This window comes from Megascapheus bottae, chromosome X, assembly GCF_031878675.1.
Source record: "Megascapheus bottae isolate mThoBot1 chromosome X, mThoBot2.hap1, whole genome shotgun sequence".
NCBI lineage: Eukaryota > Metazoa > Chordata > Mammalia > Rodentia > Geomyidae > Megascapheus > Megascapheus bottae.
Genome location: NC_143547.1, coordinates 40,080,411 through 40,103,696, shown reverse-complemented (window position 1 = coordinate 40,103,696; position 23,286 = coordinate 40,080,411). Strand labels below are relative to the sequence as shown.

The 23,286-nt window shown below is 39.4% G+C and overlaps 1 protein-coding gene across 1 annotated transcript in view; it reads left to right on the top strand.

Annotated features, from left to right (window-relative positions):
• Nucleotides 1–23,286, top strand: part of Gcna (germ cell nuclear acidic peptidase) — a 55,873-nt gene that overhangs the window by 29,016 nt on the left and 3,571 nt on the right. The window contains exons 9-16 of the mRNA XM_090326410.1: nt 1,520–1,566; nt 2,557–2,584; nt 5,900–5,976; nt 11,350–11,428; nt 12,078–12,160; nt 16,252–16,318; nt 21,233–21,377; nt 22,573–22,711. Coding sequence (XP_090182536.1) covers nt 1,520–1,566; nt 2,557–2,584; nt 5,900–5,976; nt 11,350–11,428; nt 12,078–12,160; nt 16,252–16,318; nt 21,233–21,377; nt 22,573–22,711 — 665 coding nt within the window. The remainder of the gene's footprint in view (nt 1–1,519; nt 1,567–2,556; nt 2,585–5,899; nt 5,977–11,349; nt 11,429–12,077; nt 12,161–16,251; nt 16,319–21,232; nt 21,378–22,572; nt 22,712–23,286) is intronic.

The window sequence follows — 23,286 nt, the reverse complement described above, 5'->3', positions numbered from 1 at the left end:
TTTTGTTTTCTGTTTACAGTTATGGAGATGGGACCCAGTGTCTTGTGTATGCTGACAAGTAGTCTTCCATTGAGCTATGTTCCCTATCTGCTGTAAATTTTCAAAGTTCAAATGTTCTAGTGAAATGAATTACTTGTAGTCCTCTCTTTTTTCCTCACACACACACACACATACACCTTTTTTTCTGATCGGTCATGAGGCTTGAATCTTGGGTGTGGGCACTGCCCCTGAACTCTTCACTGCAAGGCTAGTACTCTACCTCTTGAGCCACAGCACTACTGATTTTCTGGTAGTTAATTGAAGATGATCTTGTGGACTTTTGTGCACGGGCTAGCTTTGAACTGCAGTCCTCAGATCTAAGCCTCCTGAATAGCTAGGATTACAGGCATGAGCCACCAAAGCCTAGACAATTCCTTTTTCTTTGCTGTATAAAATTGATACCACCGATCATTTAGGCAAAAAACATTATTAAATGAAAGCAATCACCACATCTTTTCATCCAGAATCCATTGAAGTAATTTTCTCCCTTAAAATAACACTAAAACTTATTTTAAGCTTTTATTTATTAGTAATATATATGTATATATATGAATCAGTTTACAGGAAGAATAATTTATTTGAAGACTTGTATTGTTGCTTGTTCACATGGAGTTTTCTTGTTACTCTGTCATTTTGTCTTGTATTGTTTTGCTTTCTAGTGCTGTGGACAGAACGTAGGGATTAATGAATGCTAGGCAAACAGTATTCCATCCATATCTACTATTCAATGTTTGACTATTACATTTTAAGTTCTCAGTTTTAAGGTAAAAGAAGATTTGAATAACTCAAGTAGTGTTTCAGAAGATGTGGCCTTGTAACCCCCTGAATCAGAATTTCCTTGGGGCACTTGAAAAAAAAAAGAAATTTGTCGGGGCTAGGGATGTGTTCATGTACTTGACTAAGATGAGAAAGGCCCTGGCTTCCATTCCCAGTGTGACAGAAATAAGTGCAGTATTGGATTCCATTTACTCTGGAATAAGCTCATGACAAACTTTTATTTACTTTTCTCCTTACTACTAGACTAAAATTCTTGGAAGTTTTATTCTTTATTTGTATCCATAGTACCTAGCATATAGAAGATACTCAATAAATGTTGAGTCATTTGGGTGTGGTGGTACATGCCTATAATCCCAGCATCTAGATAAGTAGAGAAAAGAAAGTCTCAATTTGGCTGGCATGGGGGAAAATAGAGATCACGGTCTGGGTTATAGTTTAGTGGTAAAGCACTTTCCTATCAAGCATGATGCCCTGGGTTCAATCCCCAGTACTGTATATAAAAAAATGTAAAAGTCTAGTTTTACATGGTCACTTATTTTCCATCTTGAGAGATTATAGTTCAGAATAATTTGATTCTGTTTTATTTAGAACTTTTTGTATTTTAGAAACTGATGTCTTGTACATTTATTGAGATTTTAAAGTTGATTGTTTTGTTTATAGCATTGGTAGCACTCATTTCACAGAGAATATGTTATTTTTTTAGGCATCTTCTTACAGTGGATTCAAGCAGCAGTGATGAATTTGAAACCTGTAAGTAGGGTTTTCTTTAAACTACAATGCTCATAATGACATTTCTTTGTAGATGTCTGAAATGAGTTTTGAAAAGCTTTCTATAAGGCAATCCTAGGTTTGCCCTCTTACAGTGGTTTCTAGGTTGGTGGTTTATGTCCCTATAGTCAGTGATTTTCTTGAAATTATATATATATATATTTTTCATTCATTCCAATTTTTTTCTGTACCAGTATTGGTGTTGAATTCAGGTTTCCACATTATCTCTCTTTCTCACTTTTTTTTTGCCAGTTTTGGGGCTTGAACTGAGGGACTGAGCACTGTCCTTAGTCCTCAAGGCTAGCACTATGCCACTTGAGCCACAGCATCACCTCTGGCTTTTCTATGTATATGGTACTGAGGAATTGAACCTGGGTCTTTGTGCACGTTAGGCAAGCACTCTACCACTAGACCACACACATTATCTATTATCTTTGGTTTTCTTATAGTTGCTACCATGCATTTAGTTATAGCTGTTTGGTGGTTATTTGGCAACAAGAATCTCAAGGATTCCTTCTAATTGGCTTCTTACCTCCTTCTTATGTTTTCAGCCTTCTGGATAGCTAGGTTTATCCATTGTCCTCTAGCTTGTTTCTTTTTTTTTTTTCTTTTTTTAAACCTTTTTGGGTCTCTTGTGTATCCTTTGTGCGAGATATAATTCCTTTTTTTTTCTCTTGTGGGGAATAGAACCAAAAGATTAAAAAATATTATAAAGGTGATGTACACACGGGTTACCATTTCATAAGACAGGTAATGAGTATGTTCCTTTTAGGACAATGTCGCCCCTTGTTTTGCTCTTTCTTTCTCTCATGTCCCACCCATAAATAGTATAGTTTATTTTCAACAGTTTCTATTGAGTACCACTGCTGCATTTAGAATCAAAGGTTTTAATCAGTCCAAGGAGATATAATTTTGGGGAGATTGTATTATATTTATTATGCTTTCTAATGCTGTATTTTTCGTCTTATTTAGCTGTGGCCCCAAAGCAAGAACCAGTTGGGTAAGTATGACTATCTTTGTGAGCTATATCTTCTGTTCTCGACTCAGGAAAAACAAGTGGACAGTTTGAATGCCACTTCCAGTGCTTTGGTTATATTGATGCCAAGTTGAAATGGCATATCCTGTATTAAATCAAGCTCTGTTTAGCCCAGTATCTGTCTGTCTGTCTCTGTGCTATGACCATAACCAAATTCCAGCCTTCCCTAGTATGATTCCTACTTCTCTTGTTTTGATACAAACTCTTTTTTTTCTTTTTCTGTCTGTCATGGGGCTTGAACTCTGGGCCTAGGCACTGTCCAGGGCTCTTCAGCTCAAGGCTGGAGCTTTACCACTTGAACCATAACACCACTTCTGGTTTTCTGGTGATTAATTGGAGAGGAGTCTCAGGTTCTTTAGTGCCTGGTCTGGCTTTGAACTACGAACCTCAGATCTTAGCTTGAGCCACTGCACACAGTCAAACTCTTCTTAAGTAGACTAGGTTGGCTTTGAACTTCTGATGCTTCTGCATCTACTTCAAAGAGTGATTGTTTATAGGGCTACCCCATGATGCCAGCGTACTATTCCTATTAAAGAATTCTCTATTCTGGCCAAAGTGAGGTTAAGGGTTGTTGTCCAGGTGATAAACTATAGGGATACCAAAACAAGTACTTGAATAAATCTGAAATCTCATGATAGGCAACATTGCTTTCTATATTTCAGTCCTTAATTTTTAAGTATGGAAATATTAATTGGTCATTTCTTTTCTCTTTTATGATCAATTTTGTTCATGCTTTTGAAGGTCAAGGTTAGTGCTCTACCACTTGAAACACAGCTCTGTTTTATGCTTTTTAGTGGTTAATTGTGACTTTCTTGCCTGGGCTGGATTCAAACCACAATTCTCAGATCTTAGTATCCCGAGTAGCTTGGATTACATATGTGAACCACTGGCACCCAGTGGGTCTTTGTGCATTTTCTTTGGTTTTCTTATAGTTGCTACCATGCATTTAGTTGTAGCTGTTTGGTGGTTATTTGGCAACAAGAGTCTCAAGGATTCCTTCTAATTGGCTTCTTACTTCCTTTGTTTTGAAATTGTTCTATTATATTTTATATTATATGTTAAAGGGACATTTTCAATGTGGCAAAATTTACCCTTTTCAGGTGTACAATGTGACAGATCTATACAAACGTGCAGTAATATAGATATTATTACTAGGATGTAAAATATTTGCATTGTTCTTGGTTACTTGAGTTCTTTTTATGGGGGTTGTACTGGAATTTGAGCTCAGGATTTTGAGTTTTTTAGGCAGCTAAACGGCCTTCTAGATTTATTTATTTAGTTTATTGATTTATTTTGGTTGGTCATGGGCCTTGACCTCTGGGTCTGGCCACTGTCCCTGAGCTCTTCAGCTCAAGGCTAGTGCTCAAGCACTTGAACTACAGTGCTACTTTCGGTTTTCTGGTGGTTAATTGGATATAAGAGTCTCATGAACTTTCCTGCCCGGGCTGTCTTTGAACCATAATCCTCAGATCTCAGCCTCCTGAGTAACTAGGATTACAGGTGGGAGCCCCCGGTTCCCAGCTCATTTTAAGTGAACTCTTATTCTCCTAAGAAGTCTTGTTTGAAATATAGTTTTAGTTTAGGATAAAAGTGCCTTAAGTTTTCAGGTGGACATAGTGCCACATACCTGTAATCCTAGCACTTAGTAGACAGATATAGGAGAATCCAAGTGTCAATCCAAGTTTTAAGTAGACATGGTGCCACCTGTAATCTTAGCCCTTAGTAGACCGATACATTACACTTCAAGTATTTGGTAAGCCTGGCTGCATGGAGAATCCCTGTCTCAAAAAATAAAATGAAAACAAAATTTGTTTTGTTCTAGTCTGTGCCAGGTAGATGTTGAATAAATATTTAAACAGAATCAATTTTTATGTTATAGTACACTCTCATGGCTTTTGTAGAAGGCATACAGTAAGAAGAGTGGATTTCAGGAGAAAGGCAATGAATTCCGTTTGGGACATGACACTTATAAGCCTTTAGCAGGGCTAGTACTGAAACACCTAATGACAAATAGGTATCTTTACAAAACAGACATCATGAAGCATGTGCCTGCTGACTCAAATTTAATTCTCCCCACTGAATTTACAAAGAAGGAAATTGGACCCATACAAAAACCCATGATGTTTATGGAATGATGAATGTCTGTGTGTATAGTTGTGTATACATATAGCCTATACATATATATCATATATATATATATATCTGAAATATATATGCATGATTAGTAGACAATCCTTGAATATTCATTTGATTTTCATAGAAGAGCTATGTGAATATCTGAAAGTGATTTGAGGGGCAAGTGAGTGAAAAGGAGTGGAGAGAATGGGAATGTGATTTGGACACTGGTGACTTAACACCTGTAGTCCTACCTACTGACAAAGATAAAATGCAGAGGATAGATTGAAGCCAGACAATTGTTCGTGGCCCAAATTCAAATGTTTGTATTGCCCCCCAAAAACAAGGAAAATGTATGTCATAGTTGTCATATACGACTTAAAAATATAAGAAAGTGGTAAAGTTCAGTCTGATTCAATTAGTGGGGCCAGGGATTTGGCCCTAGTATCGGGTACTTGGTCATTTTACCCTATTTCTGGTTGTGACTCCAGTCAGAACCATTTATATACTATGTGTAACACCCTGCCATTAGAGAAATATTGGTTTCTGATTGCAAAATGGTACTAAGGAGAACTCTCAGTGCTTTAAGGCATACTGTCTCAATTGTCACTCTGCATCCTTGTCAGACAACAGCATCTCTAAGATGATGATAATAAGGAGAACCAAAGCTGGGTACAGTGGCTCATGCCTGTAATCCTTGATACTCAGGAGGCTGATAGCTGAGGATCAAGGTTCAAAACCATTCTGGGCAACTCTTATCTCCAATTAACCTCTAGAAAGGGGAAGTGGGGTTTGGCTCAAGGGTAGGGCAGTAGCCTTGAGCTGAAGAGCTCAGGGACAGCACCCAGGCTGAGTTCAAGCCCCATGACCCCCCCACACACATAAAAGAATAATACACCGAGAAAGTGCCCCGTTTATACATAACAAATAACAGATTATTTCCATTTGAAAGGATGTGTGAAAAAGGGAAAGATACATAGAAAGATGGAAAATCAGGAGCAATGGAAAATCTTAATAATTCTAAAGAAAGATATTGAGTTACTGTGGGGAAAAGACATTGTTGGCAAGAGGTCATCTTACCTTGTTCATTCTAGGAAAGATGGAAATTGTCATAAAGAAAAGAAAGTATTCTGATCTCCCTCACCCTCTCTTTTCATTGATTAGGCAAATTATTGCTGAATCTGATGTTGGACTCTTGAAAAAAACAAAGAAAACTAAGATAAACAAGCAAAGCAAAGAAGGCAAGTATACTTCTACCTTTGAGTAGTAGATAAGCTCTGAAACTTTTGGCAGAGTAGTTTTCATGATCCATAAAACTGAACATTGAGTTTATAATCCCTTAGTAGCCAGTGGCACCATTTCTTTTTTCATATGTACTGGAGATGGATGTGACTGGGTTCTAAGCACCCCAGATTCATTTCCTACCAAAACAGCAATTGTTTATGCTGCCTTAGAACTGGAGTATTGCCCCCACCAAAGACTTTTTACCTATCTAAGGCTCCAAGGTAAAAGCAGAATGGAGAATTGAAGAAGTGTGACTGAGAACGTGGGAGCGGCGCTTTTGCACTCTCAGCTTCTCTTTTCCCGTTTACATGTGGGAATCACACGAAAAGAAACAGGTAAGGCCTGGGCCCTACCTTCTTTCACCTTGCTAGAAACTTATGAGCTAAGTTTATAGCTGTTCCAGGTACCATCTATTTTCTTTTGCCAGTCCTGGGGCTTGAACTTAGGGCCTGAGCACTGTCCTTGGGAATTCTCAAGGCTAGAGCTCTACCACTTGAGCCACAGCACCACTTCTGGTTTTTTCTATGTATGTGGTACTGGGGAATCAAATCTGAGTCTTTGTGCATGCTAGGCAAGCATTCTGCTACTAGGCCAAACTCTGGGCCCCATCTATTTTTTATTTTATTTTTTTTGTGCCAGTTCTCGGGTTTGAACTCAGGGCTTGGGCACTGTCCCTGAGCTTCTTTTGCTCATACCTAACATTCTACCACTTCTTGGTTTTTCTGAGTAGTATATTGGAGATAAGAGTTTCATGGACTTTCCTTCCTAGGCTGGTTTTGAACTGCAATTCTCAGATCTCAGCCTCCTGAGTCGCTAGGCATGAGCCACTAGTGCCCAGCTACCATTTTTTTAAGAAAACATATTTATTATTAAGTGCTTGTCAGAAGAACTTACGGTTTTGAAAGTCAGGTTATGAATACAATGCATCTTGATCAATGTCAACCTTTCCATCATTCTCCCTCATTTCCTCTCCCATATCTACCTACAAGTTATGTAGTTTAATTTTTATGAAATGTACATTGAGTATAATGACTGCATTTGCTCATCCTTCCCTCTATTTATTTGTATCCCTATATATATCCCTGTATACATTATCATGTATATTTGTATTTTAGATCTGGTTTCTACATATGAGAGAAAATATGTGCCATTTATCTCTCTGAGCCTGAATGATTTCACTTAACATAATTTTTTCTAGGTCCATCTATTTCCTTACAAATAACATAATTCTTTCTGATAGAATAACAAAATTCCACTGTATACATATACTACATGTTCTTGATCTTTGTATCTATTGTAGGAGATCTGGGCTGTTTCCATAACTTGGCTATTGTGAATAATACAGCAAGGAACATGGATGTATAAGTGTCTTTATTCTATACTGACTTGTAATGCTCTGAGTAGATGCCCAAACATGATATTGCTGGCTCATATAGTAGTTGTGTATGTGGAATTTTTTTTTGTTGTTGTTTTTTGTTTTGGTCAGCTGTGGGACTTGAACTCTGAGCCTGGGCATTGTCCATTATTCCTGAGCATTTCAGCTCAGGGCTACCACCCAGCCCCTTGAGCCACAGCGTGCCATTTCCGGTTTTCTGGTGGTTAATTGGAGATAAGAGTCTCATGGATTTTAGTGCCCTGGCTGGCTTTGAACCGGATCCTCAGATCTCAGCCTCCTGAGTAGCTAGGATTATAGGTGTGAGCCACAGCACCCAGCATGTTTTTGTTTTTGAGGAAACTACAAACCACATTTCAGAGTGGTTGTAGCAGGTTACATTCCCAACAACAGTGTTATAGGATCTTCCCGATCCCCACCATTATTTCTTATTGTTCTAGTTTGATGTTGGCTGCTCTTATTGGGATGAGATAGGATCCCAATTTTTTCTTTGTGTCAGTCCTGGGACTTGAACCTAGGGCTTGGTCACTGTTCTTTTACTCAAGGCTACTGTTAAAAGACTCACAGACTTTTCTGCCCAATCTGACTTTGAATTGCCATCCTTAGAACTTAGCCTCCTGAATAGCTAGACTTATATATAGGCTTGTGCCACTTGCACCCAGTTCAATATTATTTATATTTACATTTACTTTATGGCCAGAGATGTTGAACATCTTTGTTCATTGATGTTTATTGCTTATTCTTGCTTTTTTTCTGAGAAGTCTCTATTTAGGCTCCTTTTCCCATTAATTAATTAATTGGGTTATTGATTTTGGAGGGGGGTTAGTTTCTAGAGTCCTTTGTATATTCTGAATATTAGGCCACTGTTGTATATTAACTAGTAGTTTTTCTTCCAATCTATAGGGTATCTCTTTCATCTATTAGGACCATTACTCTCCTAGTTACATAAATTAAGGAGCACCCAAAATTTAGCCAACATATAATGACAAATACATAACAGTATTTTCTTTTTGTGTGTGTGTGTGTGTCACAGGGCTTGAACTTGGCCTGGGTGCTGTCTCTGAGCTCTACAGCTCAAGGCTACCACTCTACCCCTGGGACTGGGTGTTGTACCGAGCTCTTCATCTCAAGGCCACCACCCTACCCTTGAGCCAAGCTCCACTTCCCATTTTCTAGAGGTTAATTGGAGATAAGAGTCTCAGGTGCCCCGTTTTTTAAAGAATTTTTAACATTGATTTTTATATCATATTTTAAATGACATATTTAACAAGTAAGTATTCAAGAAGGGAATCTCTATATATAATCACTGGCACTTAGATTTTAGAACATAATTAAAATTAGGCTGAGGGTTTGTATGTCATAGATGCATATTAATCTATGTAATAAAACATTATGTCTATAGAGTCATAAATTTTTATGTCTATGTAGTTGTGTTTAATGTATTTCCAGGACCCCCATGTCCATAGCATTGGGTACACAAATATTGAGTCCTTGTTCTTGTACTGTTTGGATGTGATAGCCACATATTAAGAATACCATGTACCTTTTGTTCCTTTGATCTTGACTTGTCTCACTCAACATGATTCGCTCTAGATTCACTTCCCTGCAAATGCCATTATTTTATCTTGTCTGTTGGCTATTTAGAATTCCATTGTGTGTGTGTGTGTGTGTGTGTGTGTGTGTGTGTGTATTACACACAATTTTTGTAACCATTCATCTGCAGTAGGGCATCTGGATTGTTTCTGTCACCTGGCTATTATGAATAGTGCAGAGAGAATCTCTGGTCCTTTTGTGCCCAGGATCCCTTTGAACCTTGATCCTCAGATCTCAGCCTCCTCAGTAGCTAGCTAAGATTACAGGTGGGAGCTACCTCTGGCATCAGTATTTTCTAAATTATAGTAATTAAACTTAGTGCAAAAGAAACTCTACATTGTCTTATTTTGCTACAAAATGGTAAATATACCCAAGCATACAAACTCCTATTTGAGAAACATTGAACAAGTATATCATGGTATTTCAAGAAAGTGACCTGTGACTGATTTTTATTGCTCTTTTATCTGTCATTGTTCTCAGTAAAATAATAATAATAATAATAATAATAATAATAATAATAATAATGTCAGCCAGGCAGGGTGGCTTATGCCTGTAATCCTAGCTATTCAGGAGGCTGAGATCTGAGGATCAAGGTTCAAAGCCAACCTAGGCACAAAAGGACCAGAGACTCCTATCTCCAGTTAACCTCTAGAAAACAGGAAGTGGGGCTTGGCTCAAGGGTAGGGAGGTAGCCTTGAGCTGGAGGGACAGCACCCAGGCTGAGTTCAAGCCCCATGACCCACAAAAAAAATAATGATAGAGAAAACAGCATGAAGTAAGCAAGATGCTTAAATTTAATGTCACATTGTCCAGCTTGTTGAATTTATCCTCTGTAATGTTGTGTATTAAGGAGGTGGTACAGGGAGCATATTTACAAATGATTATGTCTGGAGTTTCAGAAGAGGTTTTGGAAGAGTAACTAGCATCTTTTGACCCTGTGGTCAAGCTAGTTTCCCAGGAGTCTCTGATCAGTACTGATTACGACCATAACACAATTTGTGTACTCCTGAAATAATGAAAGGGAATTTCCATGATTAGGACCAAGTTTCCTCAAGTAAAAGTGAGGAAGATGAGTTTGTTGTCTTCCAGTACAATTCATCTGATAGGATCTTGGTGAAAATCTTAGCCAATCACCAAATGATCCTGAGGTTAACCTAGAATTACAAATGTGAAATATCCAATTGAGATAGAAGACACTGTGTGTGTTGAAGAGCACAAGGAAAAAGAAGGAAAAAACCCTAAAAGATACAAGCATGACTCCTGCCGAGTGAAGTAAGTCTTTTTGGAGAATATGGCTATTGGCCCAAGTGTATTTGCTGTGCTTTATTTGCTTGATGTATTTGTGGTCCAACTGCCTATTCTGCAGACTCCTGAACTATTTTAGCAACTTCCTAGCAGAAGTTAGATGAATTCACTCCAGTAAAAAGTGGCTGTAGAAATTTTGGATACATGGGCTGTGAATGTAGCTTAGTGCTAGAGTGCTTGCCTAGCATGCATGAAGTCCTGGGTTCGATTCCTCAATATCACATAAACAGAAAAAGCCAGAAGTGGTACTGTGGCTAGAGTGGTAGAGTGCTAGCCTTGATAAAAGAAGTTCAAGGACAGTATCAGGGCCATGAATTCAAAATCTTGGACTGGCACACAAAAAAAAGAAAATTGGGACGCATACTCTTGCATTCTTTCCTATAGTTCAGCTCTAAGTTTTTGCTGTTTTACTCCCCTGGAGGGATTTCTTCCTGAATCTTTTATTCTGAGCATATTCACTCATTATGTATTCCCCTAATGTTTTCTCTCTTATTCCCTCCTCGTTTTGCCTTATTCTCTCTGCTTCCTCTGGGAGAGAGACAGAGAGAGGGGGGAGGGGGATTGAGTTACTGAGGATAGAAGTCAAGATCCCATTATATTCATTGTTAGCTCCTTTATGAAGCCATAGTTAGAGTGACAACTTCCTCCTGCGTTTTGAATCTTGCAAAGTCTCTTCAGATGCATCAATTATGATCCCAGTGTTGAATCATGATACGGAGTCTGTTCTCAGTAGCTTCTTCTTCACAAAGGTGATCTTCATTTAATCAAAGCCTTTCTCAGTCTAGCTTCATGATTAGCATGTGACATATTTAAAGCTTAGCCTCTAAAGACATAGTTCTTAATTCCTGTGACAGGGCAACCTGGCTCACTTCACTGGTGTCAGTGATTCTCTAGACAGTCACCCAGAAAGGTAGTGTATGTAATCTACATCTATAGCTTTTTAAATAGACAAATGTGCTGTGCTTGACCGTGGGAGTTCTTCTTGGCTTGCTTTTCTCTTAGTTGATTGATGGTACTAATTTTCTTATGATCCTTTCAGCTGGTGAAGCACAGACTCAGAATCCTAAGCGTTCAAAGAAGAAATCGAGCTATGATGAAGTTGAAAAAATTGATACTGAGTATGTACTGTTCATTTCTAATCCCATGGGCATTGGTTGCACACGTGTTCTCTATTCAGTCCACTGGGTACAGGTGGCATCTTCAGGGGAATAAAGGAATATCATTGAGGAAACAGCTTATTTTCTATAGCTGAGTGATACAAGGACATTTCTGTGTGTGAATCCTGGCAGAGGAATTTGTGATTTATGTATGAAACCTTGCCGTCAGAATTAGGTGTGGGCTTCTGACTGAAGAGTGGTGCTGAAAAAAAATCCTATGTGCTATAAGGTAGACTTTCAACTGTTACTTTCCATCTTTGTCCTATAACTGCATCTCTAAGTTGATGAGGAGGAGGAGAATCAAATAGACTTTTCCCTGATCTGTTATTCCCCTAGTACTGCTAGGATAATAAACTGAGAGAGTGTACATTTTTTACTAAACACAGAAGAAAGGTATCTCCTTTAGAAAGTATGTGCAAAAAAGGTAAAGATTCATAAGAAGATGGAAAATGAGGAATAATGGAAAACCTGAATAATTCCAAGAAGGAAAACGAATTAACCTTGGGGAAAAGACCAAATATTGGCAAGAAGTTAATTACTCGAGAAAATATCATGAAGAGAATAGATGTTTAGAGTTCTATTTATTTTCTTTTTGTATTTTATTGCTTAGGAATATGAACATGGACTCAGAAAGTGATGATGAAAATGTCCACATGACCAACGAATATATGATATGCACTATAAGCACTGGAGGCAAGTATATTTCTCTCTTAGAGTAGTAGGTAAGCTTTGAAACCTTACTAGCAGTTTCAAATCATAGCAGAGAAAGTTGGGATTTATAATTCCTTGGTAACCAGTGCTACCATTTTTTCTCTGCATGTGTGGAATATGAATGTCTGGGTTCTTACATCTGCAGATTCACTTCCTATCACAGCAACAACTGTTCATACTAATTAAATTTTGAGGGTCCCCCACAGAAGACTTCTTACTTGTCCAGGGCTCTAGCAAAAAGCAAAGGAAAAAAGTAAAGAGCTGAGACTGAGGATCTAGGAGCTGTTCTGCTGTATCTTCATTTTCTCCCCACACATTTTTTGGTCTGAGACTAGGACTTTTACTTGGGTACCTGATACTTTGTCTTAATGACTAATGCTCTACCATCTGAGCCATACCTCCAACTCCTTCTTTTCCTCTTCTGTATATGTGGGAATCACCAAAGAAAAATGGAGTAAGGCTTGGTCCCATCTTCTTTCCAACTTGCTAGAGAATTGTGAGCTATGGTTTCAAGAGAGCTAGCTATCATTTAATACCTGTATAGTTACATAAACTAGGGCGTACCAGAAATTAAGCCAGCACATAGTCACAATCACATAATCACAGTCTCCTCTGTAACAGAAATTTAGCTTAGAGCTGGAAGTTTGACCTAGTGGTAGAGTATTTGCCTAGCATGCAAGAAGACGGGTTTGATTCCTCGGTACCACATACACAGAGAAGGCTAGATGTGGTGCTGTGGCTTAAGTGATAGAGATCTAACCTTAAAAAAGCCCAAGGACAGTGCTCAGGTCCTGAGTTCAAGCACCAGGACAGGCAAAAAAAAAAAAAGAAATTTAGCTTTATGCAAAAGAAACATCCACTTTCTCTTATTTTGCTATGTGAATATAGCCAGGCATACAGACTCCTCTTTGAGAAAATTAAGCTAGTACATTGTGCTCTTTAGAGAAAATGGTCTGCCACTGCAATTTGAGTGCTCTTTTATTTGTCTGTACTCTTAGCAAAATCAGAGTAATAAAGGAGACAGATAGGGAAAAAATGCATAAAGGAAAGAAGATTACCGATTTTTTTTTTGTGCTAGTCTTGGGGCTTGAACTCTTGGATAGGCACTGTCCCTGAACTTCTTTTGCCCAGGGTTAATGCTGTACTTCCTGAACCATAGTTCCGCTTTCAGCTTTTTTGGTAGTCTATTGGAGATAAGAGTCTTTCTTACCGCCTTTCTTACCTGGGCTGGCAATTCCCATATCTCAGCCTGTGTAGCTAGGATTACAGGCATGAACCACTGGTACCTGGCTTAACTGTGAATTTTTTGCCAGTCCTGGGGCTTGAACTCAGAGCCTGTGCACTGCCTTTGAGTTGCTTTTTTTGCTCTGAGCTAGCACTCTATCACGTGAGCCAAAGCACCACTTTCGGCTTTTTCTATGTGTGTGGTACTGAGGAGTCAAACCCAGGGCTTCATGTATGTTAGCCACATTCCCAGCCCTAACTGTGATTTTAAATGTCATTTTGCCCAGATTGTTCCATTTATCCTCAGTAATATGATGGGTTTAAGGAGAAGCAGAGGGAACAATTTGTAAATGATTCGATCTGGAGTTTCAGATGAGATTTTCAAAGTGTTGTCTGACCCTGTGGCAGAGCCATTCATTCAGAAGCCTTCAAGTTAGTGACGATGACCATAACAATTTGTACACTAATAAGCTAATATAATTGTCAGTGTCAGGTTTTCTTTCTTTTTTTTTGCTAGTTGTGGGGCTTGAACTCACGGCCTGAGCACTGTCCTTGGGCTTTACTCAAGGCTAGCACTCTGCCACTTGAGCCACAGCACCCCTTCCAGCTTTTTCTATGTATGTGGTACCAAGGAATTGAACCCAGGTCTTCGTGCATGCTAGGCAAGCACTCTTAACCACTACGCCAAACTCCCGGCCCAGTGTCAGGTTTTCTTAAATAAAAGTAAGGTGGGTGGATTTGCTGTCTCCCAATATGATTCATCTGATAATAACATTGAGAAACAGTATCTTGGTGAAAACCTTGGTCAATCACCAAATGATCCTGAGGCTTGCTTAGATATAACTGGTGAAAAGTTGTTAGCTGATAAAATTTCTATGTGTGAAGTGGAGCAAACAAGGAAAAAGACAGGTGTTTGACACCTGCCGCCAAGTATGATTGTCTCAGAGAATGTGGCCATGTGTATCTGCTATGACTTGTTTGATTGATTTCCCTGTGCTAATGCTCAAGCCTACCTGTCCTCCCTATAAACTCTGAACTTTTACAGCAATATGGCAATAATATTTAGATTTGGCTACCATGGAAATAATCTTTGTAGAAATATGGAAATATCTATGTGTTTCCCTTTTTTAATACTTTAAATATTGTTTTATTAGCACATATTTTTAGTATACAATGTATTCTAATCAATCTCATCTATCACTCTGCTTTATCTTTTTCTTCATTTCCTAAAACAATTTTAACAGGTTTCATTCTGTTCCATTATACATGCAAGCTATCTACCTCTAAGATATTCATACACATATTCATGCTTTGGTATTTCTTATTTTTTCTTCTACTTCCCTGCAGCAATTTCACTCTTGTTCTTTTTTTTCTAAGAGGGTTCTATTTTTTTTCTGTTTCCTTCTACTCCTCCTTTCCCTCTTTCTGCCTTCATTCTTCCATTGTTTCATCCTTTTCTCCTTTCTGCCTTTATCTCCCATCTCCTTTTCTTCCCCTCCCCTTTCCCTCCCTCCCTCTCTCCCTCCCTCCCTTCCTCCCTCCCTTCCTTCCTTCCTTCCTTCCTTCCTTCCTTCCTTCCTTCCTTCCTTCCTTCCTTCCTTCCTTCATTCTTTCCTTCCTCCTGGGATTGAATTTTATCCCATTTTTTTCTAAGACCTCAGGATATTGTCAGATTCTCTATGAAACTAAGTTACAACTGGTCCCCCCTCCTGGGTTCCAATTTTTTTTGCTAGTCCCAGGCATGAGCTCAGGGTCTGAGCACTTTCCTTGGACTTCCTCAAGGTTAGAGCTCTAACACTTGAGCCTCAGCACCACTTCTGGCTTTTTTTGTATGTATGTGGTACCAAGGAATTGAACCTGGGTCTTCATGCATGTTAGGCAAGCACTCTACCACGAGGCCAAACTCTCAATTTTTTAGCCAGTCCTGGAGCTTGAACTCAAGGCCTGGACTCTGTCCTTGGACACTTCTTGCTTAAGGCTAGCATATTGCCACTTGAGCCATAGAGCAAATTCTGGCTTTTTCTATGTATGTGGTTCTGGTGAATTGAACCCAGGGCTTAGTGCATGCTAGATGAGCATGCTACCACTAGGCCACATACCTGGCCCTGCGTTCTTTCAAAAAAATCTCTTCAGTGTTGACTAATGATCCCGAGTCTATTCTCCCAGTAGTGTGTGTGTGTGTGTGTGTGTGTGTGTGTGTGTGTGTGTGTGTGTGTGTGTGAACTCTGGGACTGGGCGTTGTTCCTGAGCTCTTCAGCTCAAGGCTACCGCCCTACCCCTTGAGCCACAGCGCCACTTCCAGTCTTGTAGTGGTTAATTGGAGATAAGAGTTTCATGGACTTTAGTGCCCGGGCTGGCTTTGATCCACAGTCCTCAGATCTCAGTGAGCCACCATGCCTGGCTTTCAGTAGTTTTTTTTCCCCCACAGGAGGAATCTTTTTCATCTTAAGTGAGGCTAAAGTCTTTCTTAGGTTCTAGATTCATGATTAGCATGTAACAGATGTTCAATTCATTCCTCAAGTAAAGAATGGAGTGACAGTTATTCTTGCTTCTGAATCCTCTGGTATTTAGTGGCAATGTGAGTGGAGATGAAGGTAGAAGTGAAGGTACTGCCTAGGGTATGAGTTATATCATCCCACTCCTTATACCCCTGTGTGTTTGAGTAGCCCACATAGCCTAGCCTTTAAGGACATAGTCATCAGTTCCCCAGCTTACCCAGCTCACTATACTGGTGTTTCAGTGATTCCCTTGAATGGATGTCCTGGGGGGACTCCTCCTGAGCTTACTTTTCTCTTGATCGATGGAATTAACTTTGATTGATGATACTAATTTTCTTATTATACTTTCAGATGACAATGGACAAATACCTAAGATTTTAATGAAGAGACCCAGAAAGGATAACACTGCAAAACTTGAGTATGTACTGTTCATTCCTAATCACATGGGAATTAGTTGTACCCTTGCTTTCTGTTCAACTGTCCACTGGTAAAAAAGTCATTTTCAAGAGGATAAAGGAATGTCACTGGGGAAACAGAGCTTGATTTCTAAAACTGAGTGGGGAGAGAAAGACATGTCAGGACCCATATGGCCACCTGCCAGTTTCACTCCTCCCTCTTGTACAGCAGCCTAGTGGTAGACTGGGTGTGGATGTTCTGCCAAGATCCCGGCAGAGTAGGGCCTTTCTGCCCACACAACAGCTCTGGCATCTGAGGATTCCTTTGTCTATAAATTCAGCTCATAGAGTGGTGTGTAGCCAAATGAGAGACTTCTTTCAGCAAAGTACAACCTGGTGGCTACAAGTGTGCCTTTTATAAAGAAAGGCAATGGAGGTGTCCAGAAGGTAGAGCTGACATATATTCTTTTCACCTAAGGAAGGGAGTTCAAGTATATCTTCCAGGTTTTCCCAGTGATTTCTATGAACCCAGTCACTCATTACTGTGTGTATCTTTGTTTGTTTTGTGTGGCTTTGTTTTGTTTTGCTGTTTGCATTTTTGGAGATGGAACCCAGGTCTTGTGCATTCTGTGGAGTGCTCCACCACTGAGGTATGTCCCCAATCTTCTGTGAAATATCAAAGATAAAATATCACACAGTAAAATGAGTTGGTTTTAGTCCTCATACTGATTTTCAATTTTGGTGCTGGGGCTTGACCTCAGGGTCTCTAGATTGCTAGGCAGTGAATCTACTTCTGAAGCCCATTCATTCATTCATTTATTTATTTATATTTGTGGGTCATGAAGCTTGAACTCAGGGTCTGGGTATTGTCCCTGAACTCTTCAGCTCAAGGCTACCATCCTACCCTTGAGCCACAGCGTCACTTCACTTTTTCTAGTGATTAATTGTAGATAAGAATCTCATTCTTTAGTGCTTGGGCTGGCTTTGAACCTGGATCCTCAGATCTCAGCCTCCTAAGTATCTAGGATTACAGGCATGAGCCACTGCGCCCTGGCGAAGCCCCTTTATTTATGTATTTATTTATTTTTATTTTAGTTTTTTGTGGGTCATAGGGCTTAAACTCAGTCTGGACACTGCCCCTCAGCTCTTCAGCTCAAGGCCAGCACCCTATCCCCGGGCCTGGGCAGTGTCCCTGGGCTCTTCAGCTCAAGGCTACTGCCCTACCCTTGAGCTGAACCCCATTTCCCATTTTCTAGAGGTTAATTGGAGATAAGAGTTTCAGGTCATTTTGTGCCAGGGCTGGTTTTGAACTTTGATCCTCAGATTCAGCCTCCCGAGTAGCTAGGATTACAGGCATGAGCCACCACACCCAGCTAAAGCCCCTTTATTATTAAAAAATATCTTGCATTAGTTATATATAGGAGTATTTCATTGTTATATTTCCACAGTTTTTTGTTTTTTTACTTTTTTTATTTTATTTTTTTGTGGGTCATGGGGCTTGAACCCTTGCCTGGGTGCTGTCCCTGAGCTCTTCAGCTCAAGGCTACCAGCCTACTGAGCCAAACCCCACTTCCCATTTTCTAGAGGTTAATTAGAGATAAGAGTCTGAAGTCCTTTTGTTCCTGGGCTGGCTTTGAACCTTGATCCTCAGATCTCAGCCACCTTGAGTAGCTAGAATTATAGGTGTGAGCCACCTCCCTGCTTATATTTTGTTTTTAGATAGGATAGTTTTTGCCTGATCTGGCCTCAAACTAGAGAATTTCCTGTCTCTGCCTCTCATAAATATATAGGCAAATGCCACCATGCTCAATTTCGTTCCCTTATTTATATTAAGCTCTTATTTCTGAAAATAACTGATTACTTAGGTTGAAGACATAATAATTGAAAAATTCCCAACATACCTGTTTTCATTTTGGTTCCAGGAACTTTTTCCACTTTTCCCTTATATTTTCTAGATAGCAGAATCTTTCTTTGTCCTTACTTCCGTTGAGGATCAATTCATAGTTACATTTGAATTATCATTCAAGGGAAGCAAAGTAAAGACCTCTCTGTTAATTAATTTTTGCCAGTTCTGGGGCTTGAACTTAGGGCCTGAGTACTGTTCTTGGGCTTTTTTCTCAAGGCTAGTGCTCTATCACTTGAGTCACAGCACCGCTTCCAGCTTTTCCATGTATGTAATACATATATGAGGAATCGAACTCCAGTCTCTGCATGCTAGGCAAGCACTCTACCACTAGGCCAATCTCCCTGTTCTCTGGTGTTTATTTTTATGATCACTTTTTTTTTATGGGTCATGGACCTTGAACTCTGGGCCTGGGTGCTGGTCCTGAGCTCTTTAGCGCAAGGCTACTGCCCTACCCCTGAGCCACAGCCCCATTTCTCATTTTTCTACTGATTAAATGTAGATAAATGTCTCATGGTTTGTGGTTGTTAGTGCGGGCTTGCTTTGAACCTTGATCCTGAGATCTCAGTCTCCTGGGTAGCTAGAATTGCAGATGTGAGCCACTGCTCCTTGCTCATTTTCTGTTTTGCATTGCTTTGTTTTGTTTTGCCTAATACATGTTTGGCAAACATTACCACTAAGGTCCCCTCTCATCCTGTAATTAACTGTTAACTCTCATTTTTGGATTAAGGTATATCTTAAGGCCAGGGAAAAATGTGGCATGGTAGGCATTGGGGGTTATCAGCAATTCTAACTATCTTCTCTGGATTCTTAGGTTCATATTAAATTGCTTTGCCTATAGGGATAGATAGCTTGGGTCATATCCAGGTTGCTTTGGTAGAGACTATAACAAAAGAAGGGAGAAGACTGTTCTTCCTTCAAAAGTGATAAGCCTGTTTAGACTCTTTCCTATTGTTGTGGTACTTCCTTTGTCAGTATGAGTGTTCCTGTTTTACTTAGTATTATTCCTATGCAGGCTGCTTGCTGATTTGTGGGATCCCGTATATCCAGTGTAGAATCTTATTTGTTCCTGTGATGTGGGGATGACCAGTTTACAATGAATTACATGGTCCTTGAGGATGAAACTTGCTATTTCTCAAAGCCAGTTTTTGTCTGAACACACTCGAATTGCATCCTTTTCTGAATCCTGCAGATGCGTTCAGGTTTTCATGGGCTCTGTTTCTAATGCAAATTTGCTTTCCAAATTAGGTAATTGTTCACTGTGATCCATTATCAGACTTTAAGATGAAGTCTTTGCCTTGTCTGGTAATTTCTTCCTCATCCCAGCCTCCTTAAGTAGGATTTATTTTGCAGTTTGACGATTCCTATGAATCTTGTAATCTTTGTCCCTGGAGTCATGTGCAGTTACACACTGTTGGCCCCTGTTTTATCTTTCTAGCTTTGTGGGCTTATTTCTCTGGAATGTTTCTGAAGTTTAAACAAATACTTATTATTGGTGTGGGACCTTTTGTATGAGGCAGTTATTTTTTGTGCCTTCAGTTAGGCCTTGAAAGATGGAGTAGCATTTATGGTTTAATAGAAAGACTGAAATGTGGGTTAGAAGACTCATTGTCTCTGTGAAATTTGGGCAAGTAACTCTGAACTTCAGTTTCCTTGTCAGATATGCAGAAATAGTAATAACTTATTTGAAGAGTACTTGTGAGGATTAAGTATATTACAACTCAGATGCAGTGGCTCTTGTCACCTTAGCTACTTGGGAAGCTAAAATCAAGAGGATTGCAGTTCTAGCCAACCTGAGCAAAAAGTTTGTAAGATCCCTTCTCAACCAATCAATACACTTGCTGATGAGAAAGGAAATTCTTTACAAATGATAAAAAGCCATACGGATTGTTGTTCACAATAAAAGTAGAAATGGGATCACTCTATGTTGTGGGTAATCAGAATTTGTGTCTAAGGGATGTTGCCCACTTTGGTCAGACTGAAATGGTAGCTAGAAATAGAAGCTAGGATCAGGTTTACTTGAACCTTGAACGTTAGCCCAAGTGGTCATGAAAAACCAAAGGGATATTTTAATTGGAATGTGACCTAAAAAGGCAAATCTGGAGGAGTATGTGGCATTGGATTAGAAGAAAAAGAGCCTGGTAGTAAGCAATACTTGCCAATACAGTGGTTCACACCTATAATCCTAGCTACTCAGGAGGCTGAAATCTCAAGAATGCAGTTCAAAGCCAGCCCAGGCACTAAAGACCAGGCACTAAAGATTGTAAAACTCTCATCTACGATTAACTACTAGAAAATTGGAAGTGGTGCTGTGGCTCAAGGTTATGGTGGTAGCCTTGAACTGAAGAGTGTGCATGCGAGAGAGACATTTTATCAGAGCATAAAGGGGAGAAAAGGAACTTGAACTTGAGCTTGGGAAGGAGAGAGACTGGCTTAGTGATCCTATAACAAGTAAATATTAGTTTGTCTCTGCCCAGCTGAACATGGAGTAAGGGTAAAAATGAATTAAAAATGCCATTGAGGTTTTCAACCAGTTCCAGCAGAAGTTTGATAATTGAGCATATTGTATTGGGAGTTGATTTGTGTGAAACAGATGGAAATTTGCACTGAGCAATTAATTGTAAATTTAGAGGTTAGGTATCAGGATGGTTTGAGACTACAGCTGTTGGCGTGGGATTCAGTCATGTTGAGATTAAAACTAGGCCTCACACCTGAGAAAAGGCTACCATTGGAAGCTTGGGAATCACCTTTACCTAAGGACCTGGAAGAAAGAAGCAGCAGCAAGTTTTTCAGTCTGTCTTGGTCTGACTTTTTTCCCCCGCCAGTCCTGGACGCGAACTCAGGGCCTGGTCACTGTCCTAACACTCTACCACTTTTCTGTGTATGTGGTACTGAGGAATTGAATCTAGGGCTTTGTGCATTCTAGGCAAGCACTCACCACTAGACCACACTCCAGGCCCTTGGTTTGACTCATATGCATAAATTTCTTCTACTTTTTTCTGTAGTCATGTAAAAGTTGAATTCACCTTTGCAGGAAATCTGTATGCAAAATACCTGGATGCTTCTTTCATGGAATTGAAAAGTTGAAACAATATTCAGGAAGAAATTTCAAGCGCAATAAAGATGAGCTGACTCAGAGAATCTATGAACTGGCTAATAGTACCATCTTTGATGACAAGGTAGTATCAATGAATAAGCATTTATGGAACACCTTCTTTGTGCTACCATTCTTGGGTACTATACAATGTGTCATGCCCTGGAGAAGTGTCAGTTTTGATAGCAAGATGAGATGTGCATATGAAATGAAGAATGTTTGGGGGTTTAGCTATATAAGAAAGATGGTTGTTACAGTGGACAAGCAGGGGAAGAATGACTGAGAGCCTTAGTATTCAGAAAGTAAGGTTGCCTGGAGGAAGTGAGGCTTCTGGTTTTTGAAGTAACAGGAACAATAGTGACAAAGGAGAAGTCTTGAAGTTTTACTTCCTAGCAGAGAGTTCATATGGAACAGTCATACAAAGAGCTGTATAAACTTGGACAAGTCTCTTAACCTCAGTTTGCCTGTTTTGCCATTTCTAAAATGAGGCAAATAACAATATAGTTTTCCCTATATATCTTTAGGGGATTGGTCATAGTACTCCCAACAAATAACAGAATCCATGTACTCATATTTCTTTTATAAAATGGAAAAGTATTTGCTTCTAACTTACACATATCCTCATATTTTTATATTACTTATAATAGGAATGCATTTAGAATAGTACACATATAACCCTATATTGCTTGGAGAATAGTGGTAAGAGGAAAATTGATACATGCAAAGCAGATGTCATTTCTTTTTCAAATAATTTTTGGTCTGCAACTGGATTCCATAATTTATGAGGCCTACCATAGTGCCTAGGGCATAGTAAGCTCTATTAGTTTTAGGTAGTAAAGGACCAGGTAATAGACCTTGGGAATTAGCTTGGGAGAGATACTTATTTTTCTGGGTATTGAACTCAGGACTTCATGCTTGCTGGACAATTGATCTACCACTTAAGCTACACTCCCAGCCCTTTTTTGCTTTCTGTTAACTTTTAGAAAGTGCCTTGTACTATATACCTGTCTTAGAGTTAAACCATAATCCTCCCAAAATTCCTGAGTAGCTAGGATGACAGGCTTGAGTCACTGTGCCCTGTCAGATTGCCTGTACATCATCCTTACCTGAATTTCAACTTGGCTTTTATTCGGCCTGGAATGTTTGTACCTTTTGGATAGCTTTCTCCTCAACTTATTCTGAGCCAAGAATCTGGAGGAAAAAGTTTCTCTTTATTAAAAAAATCTTTAGTTACTAGTTTCTGGTCTGCTTAGAAATTTCTGATTTCTTTTCATTATCAGCTTCCAAAGGCAATAGACATTGTTTGGAATAAAAAGATGCTGCACACTGCTGGCTTGTGTATTGCAAATGAGATTCGGAACATGAAGAGGGAGCGCCATGCGAGGATTCATATTTCTTTGAAAGTCTGCGACTCTGCAGGTAATGACAGAGCATGGCAGCTTTTTTTTTCTTCCTTCTTTTCTATATTACTAGGAGTTCAACTCAAAACCTCAAGCTTATAAAACAAATGCTGTACCACTTGACCTGTGTCTTCCTCTACACCTGTTTAAATGTCATTCTTGGGTAGAATGTTTGTTGCTACTGTGTGTTGGATTAACTGTTGGATGCTTACCATTCTTGGGGATCTAGTTCACCAGTCTCTCTACCAGGCCTGTCCACATGTTTCCCTTGCCAGAGTCAGAACCTGCAATTCTCTTAGCAGCTGAGGGTCAAGGTCTCCTCTTTCTACCATATCAGCAAACCTTCTTTCTCCATTGTTGCCTTCATTCAGACACGAACCCTCTTATTAGCCTCTTCTTGCTGCATTGAGTCCTGTGCACCACTGTGTTGCTTTCTTTCTGAGAAACCTAGAACTTTTCAACAAATAGAGCCTGGGTTGGAGGCCATTATAATCTATCTCTGCTTTCCTTGGCCCACCTTGACTCTAACTCTATTATTATTGTTATTGTTACTATTATTATTTAAGTAGTTGTACAAAGGAGTTACCAATAAAT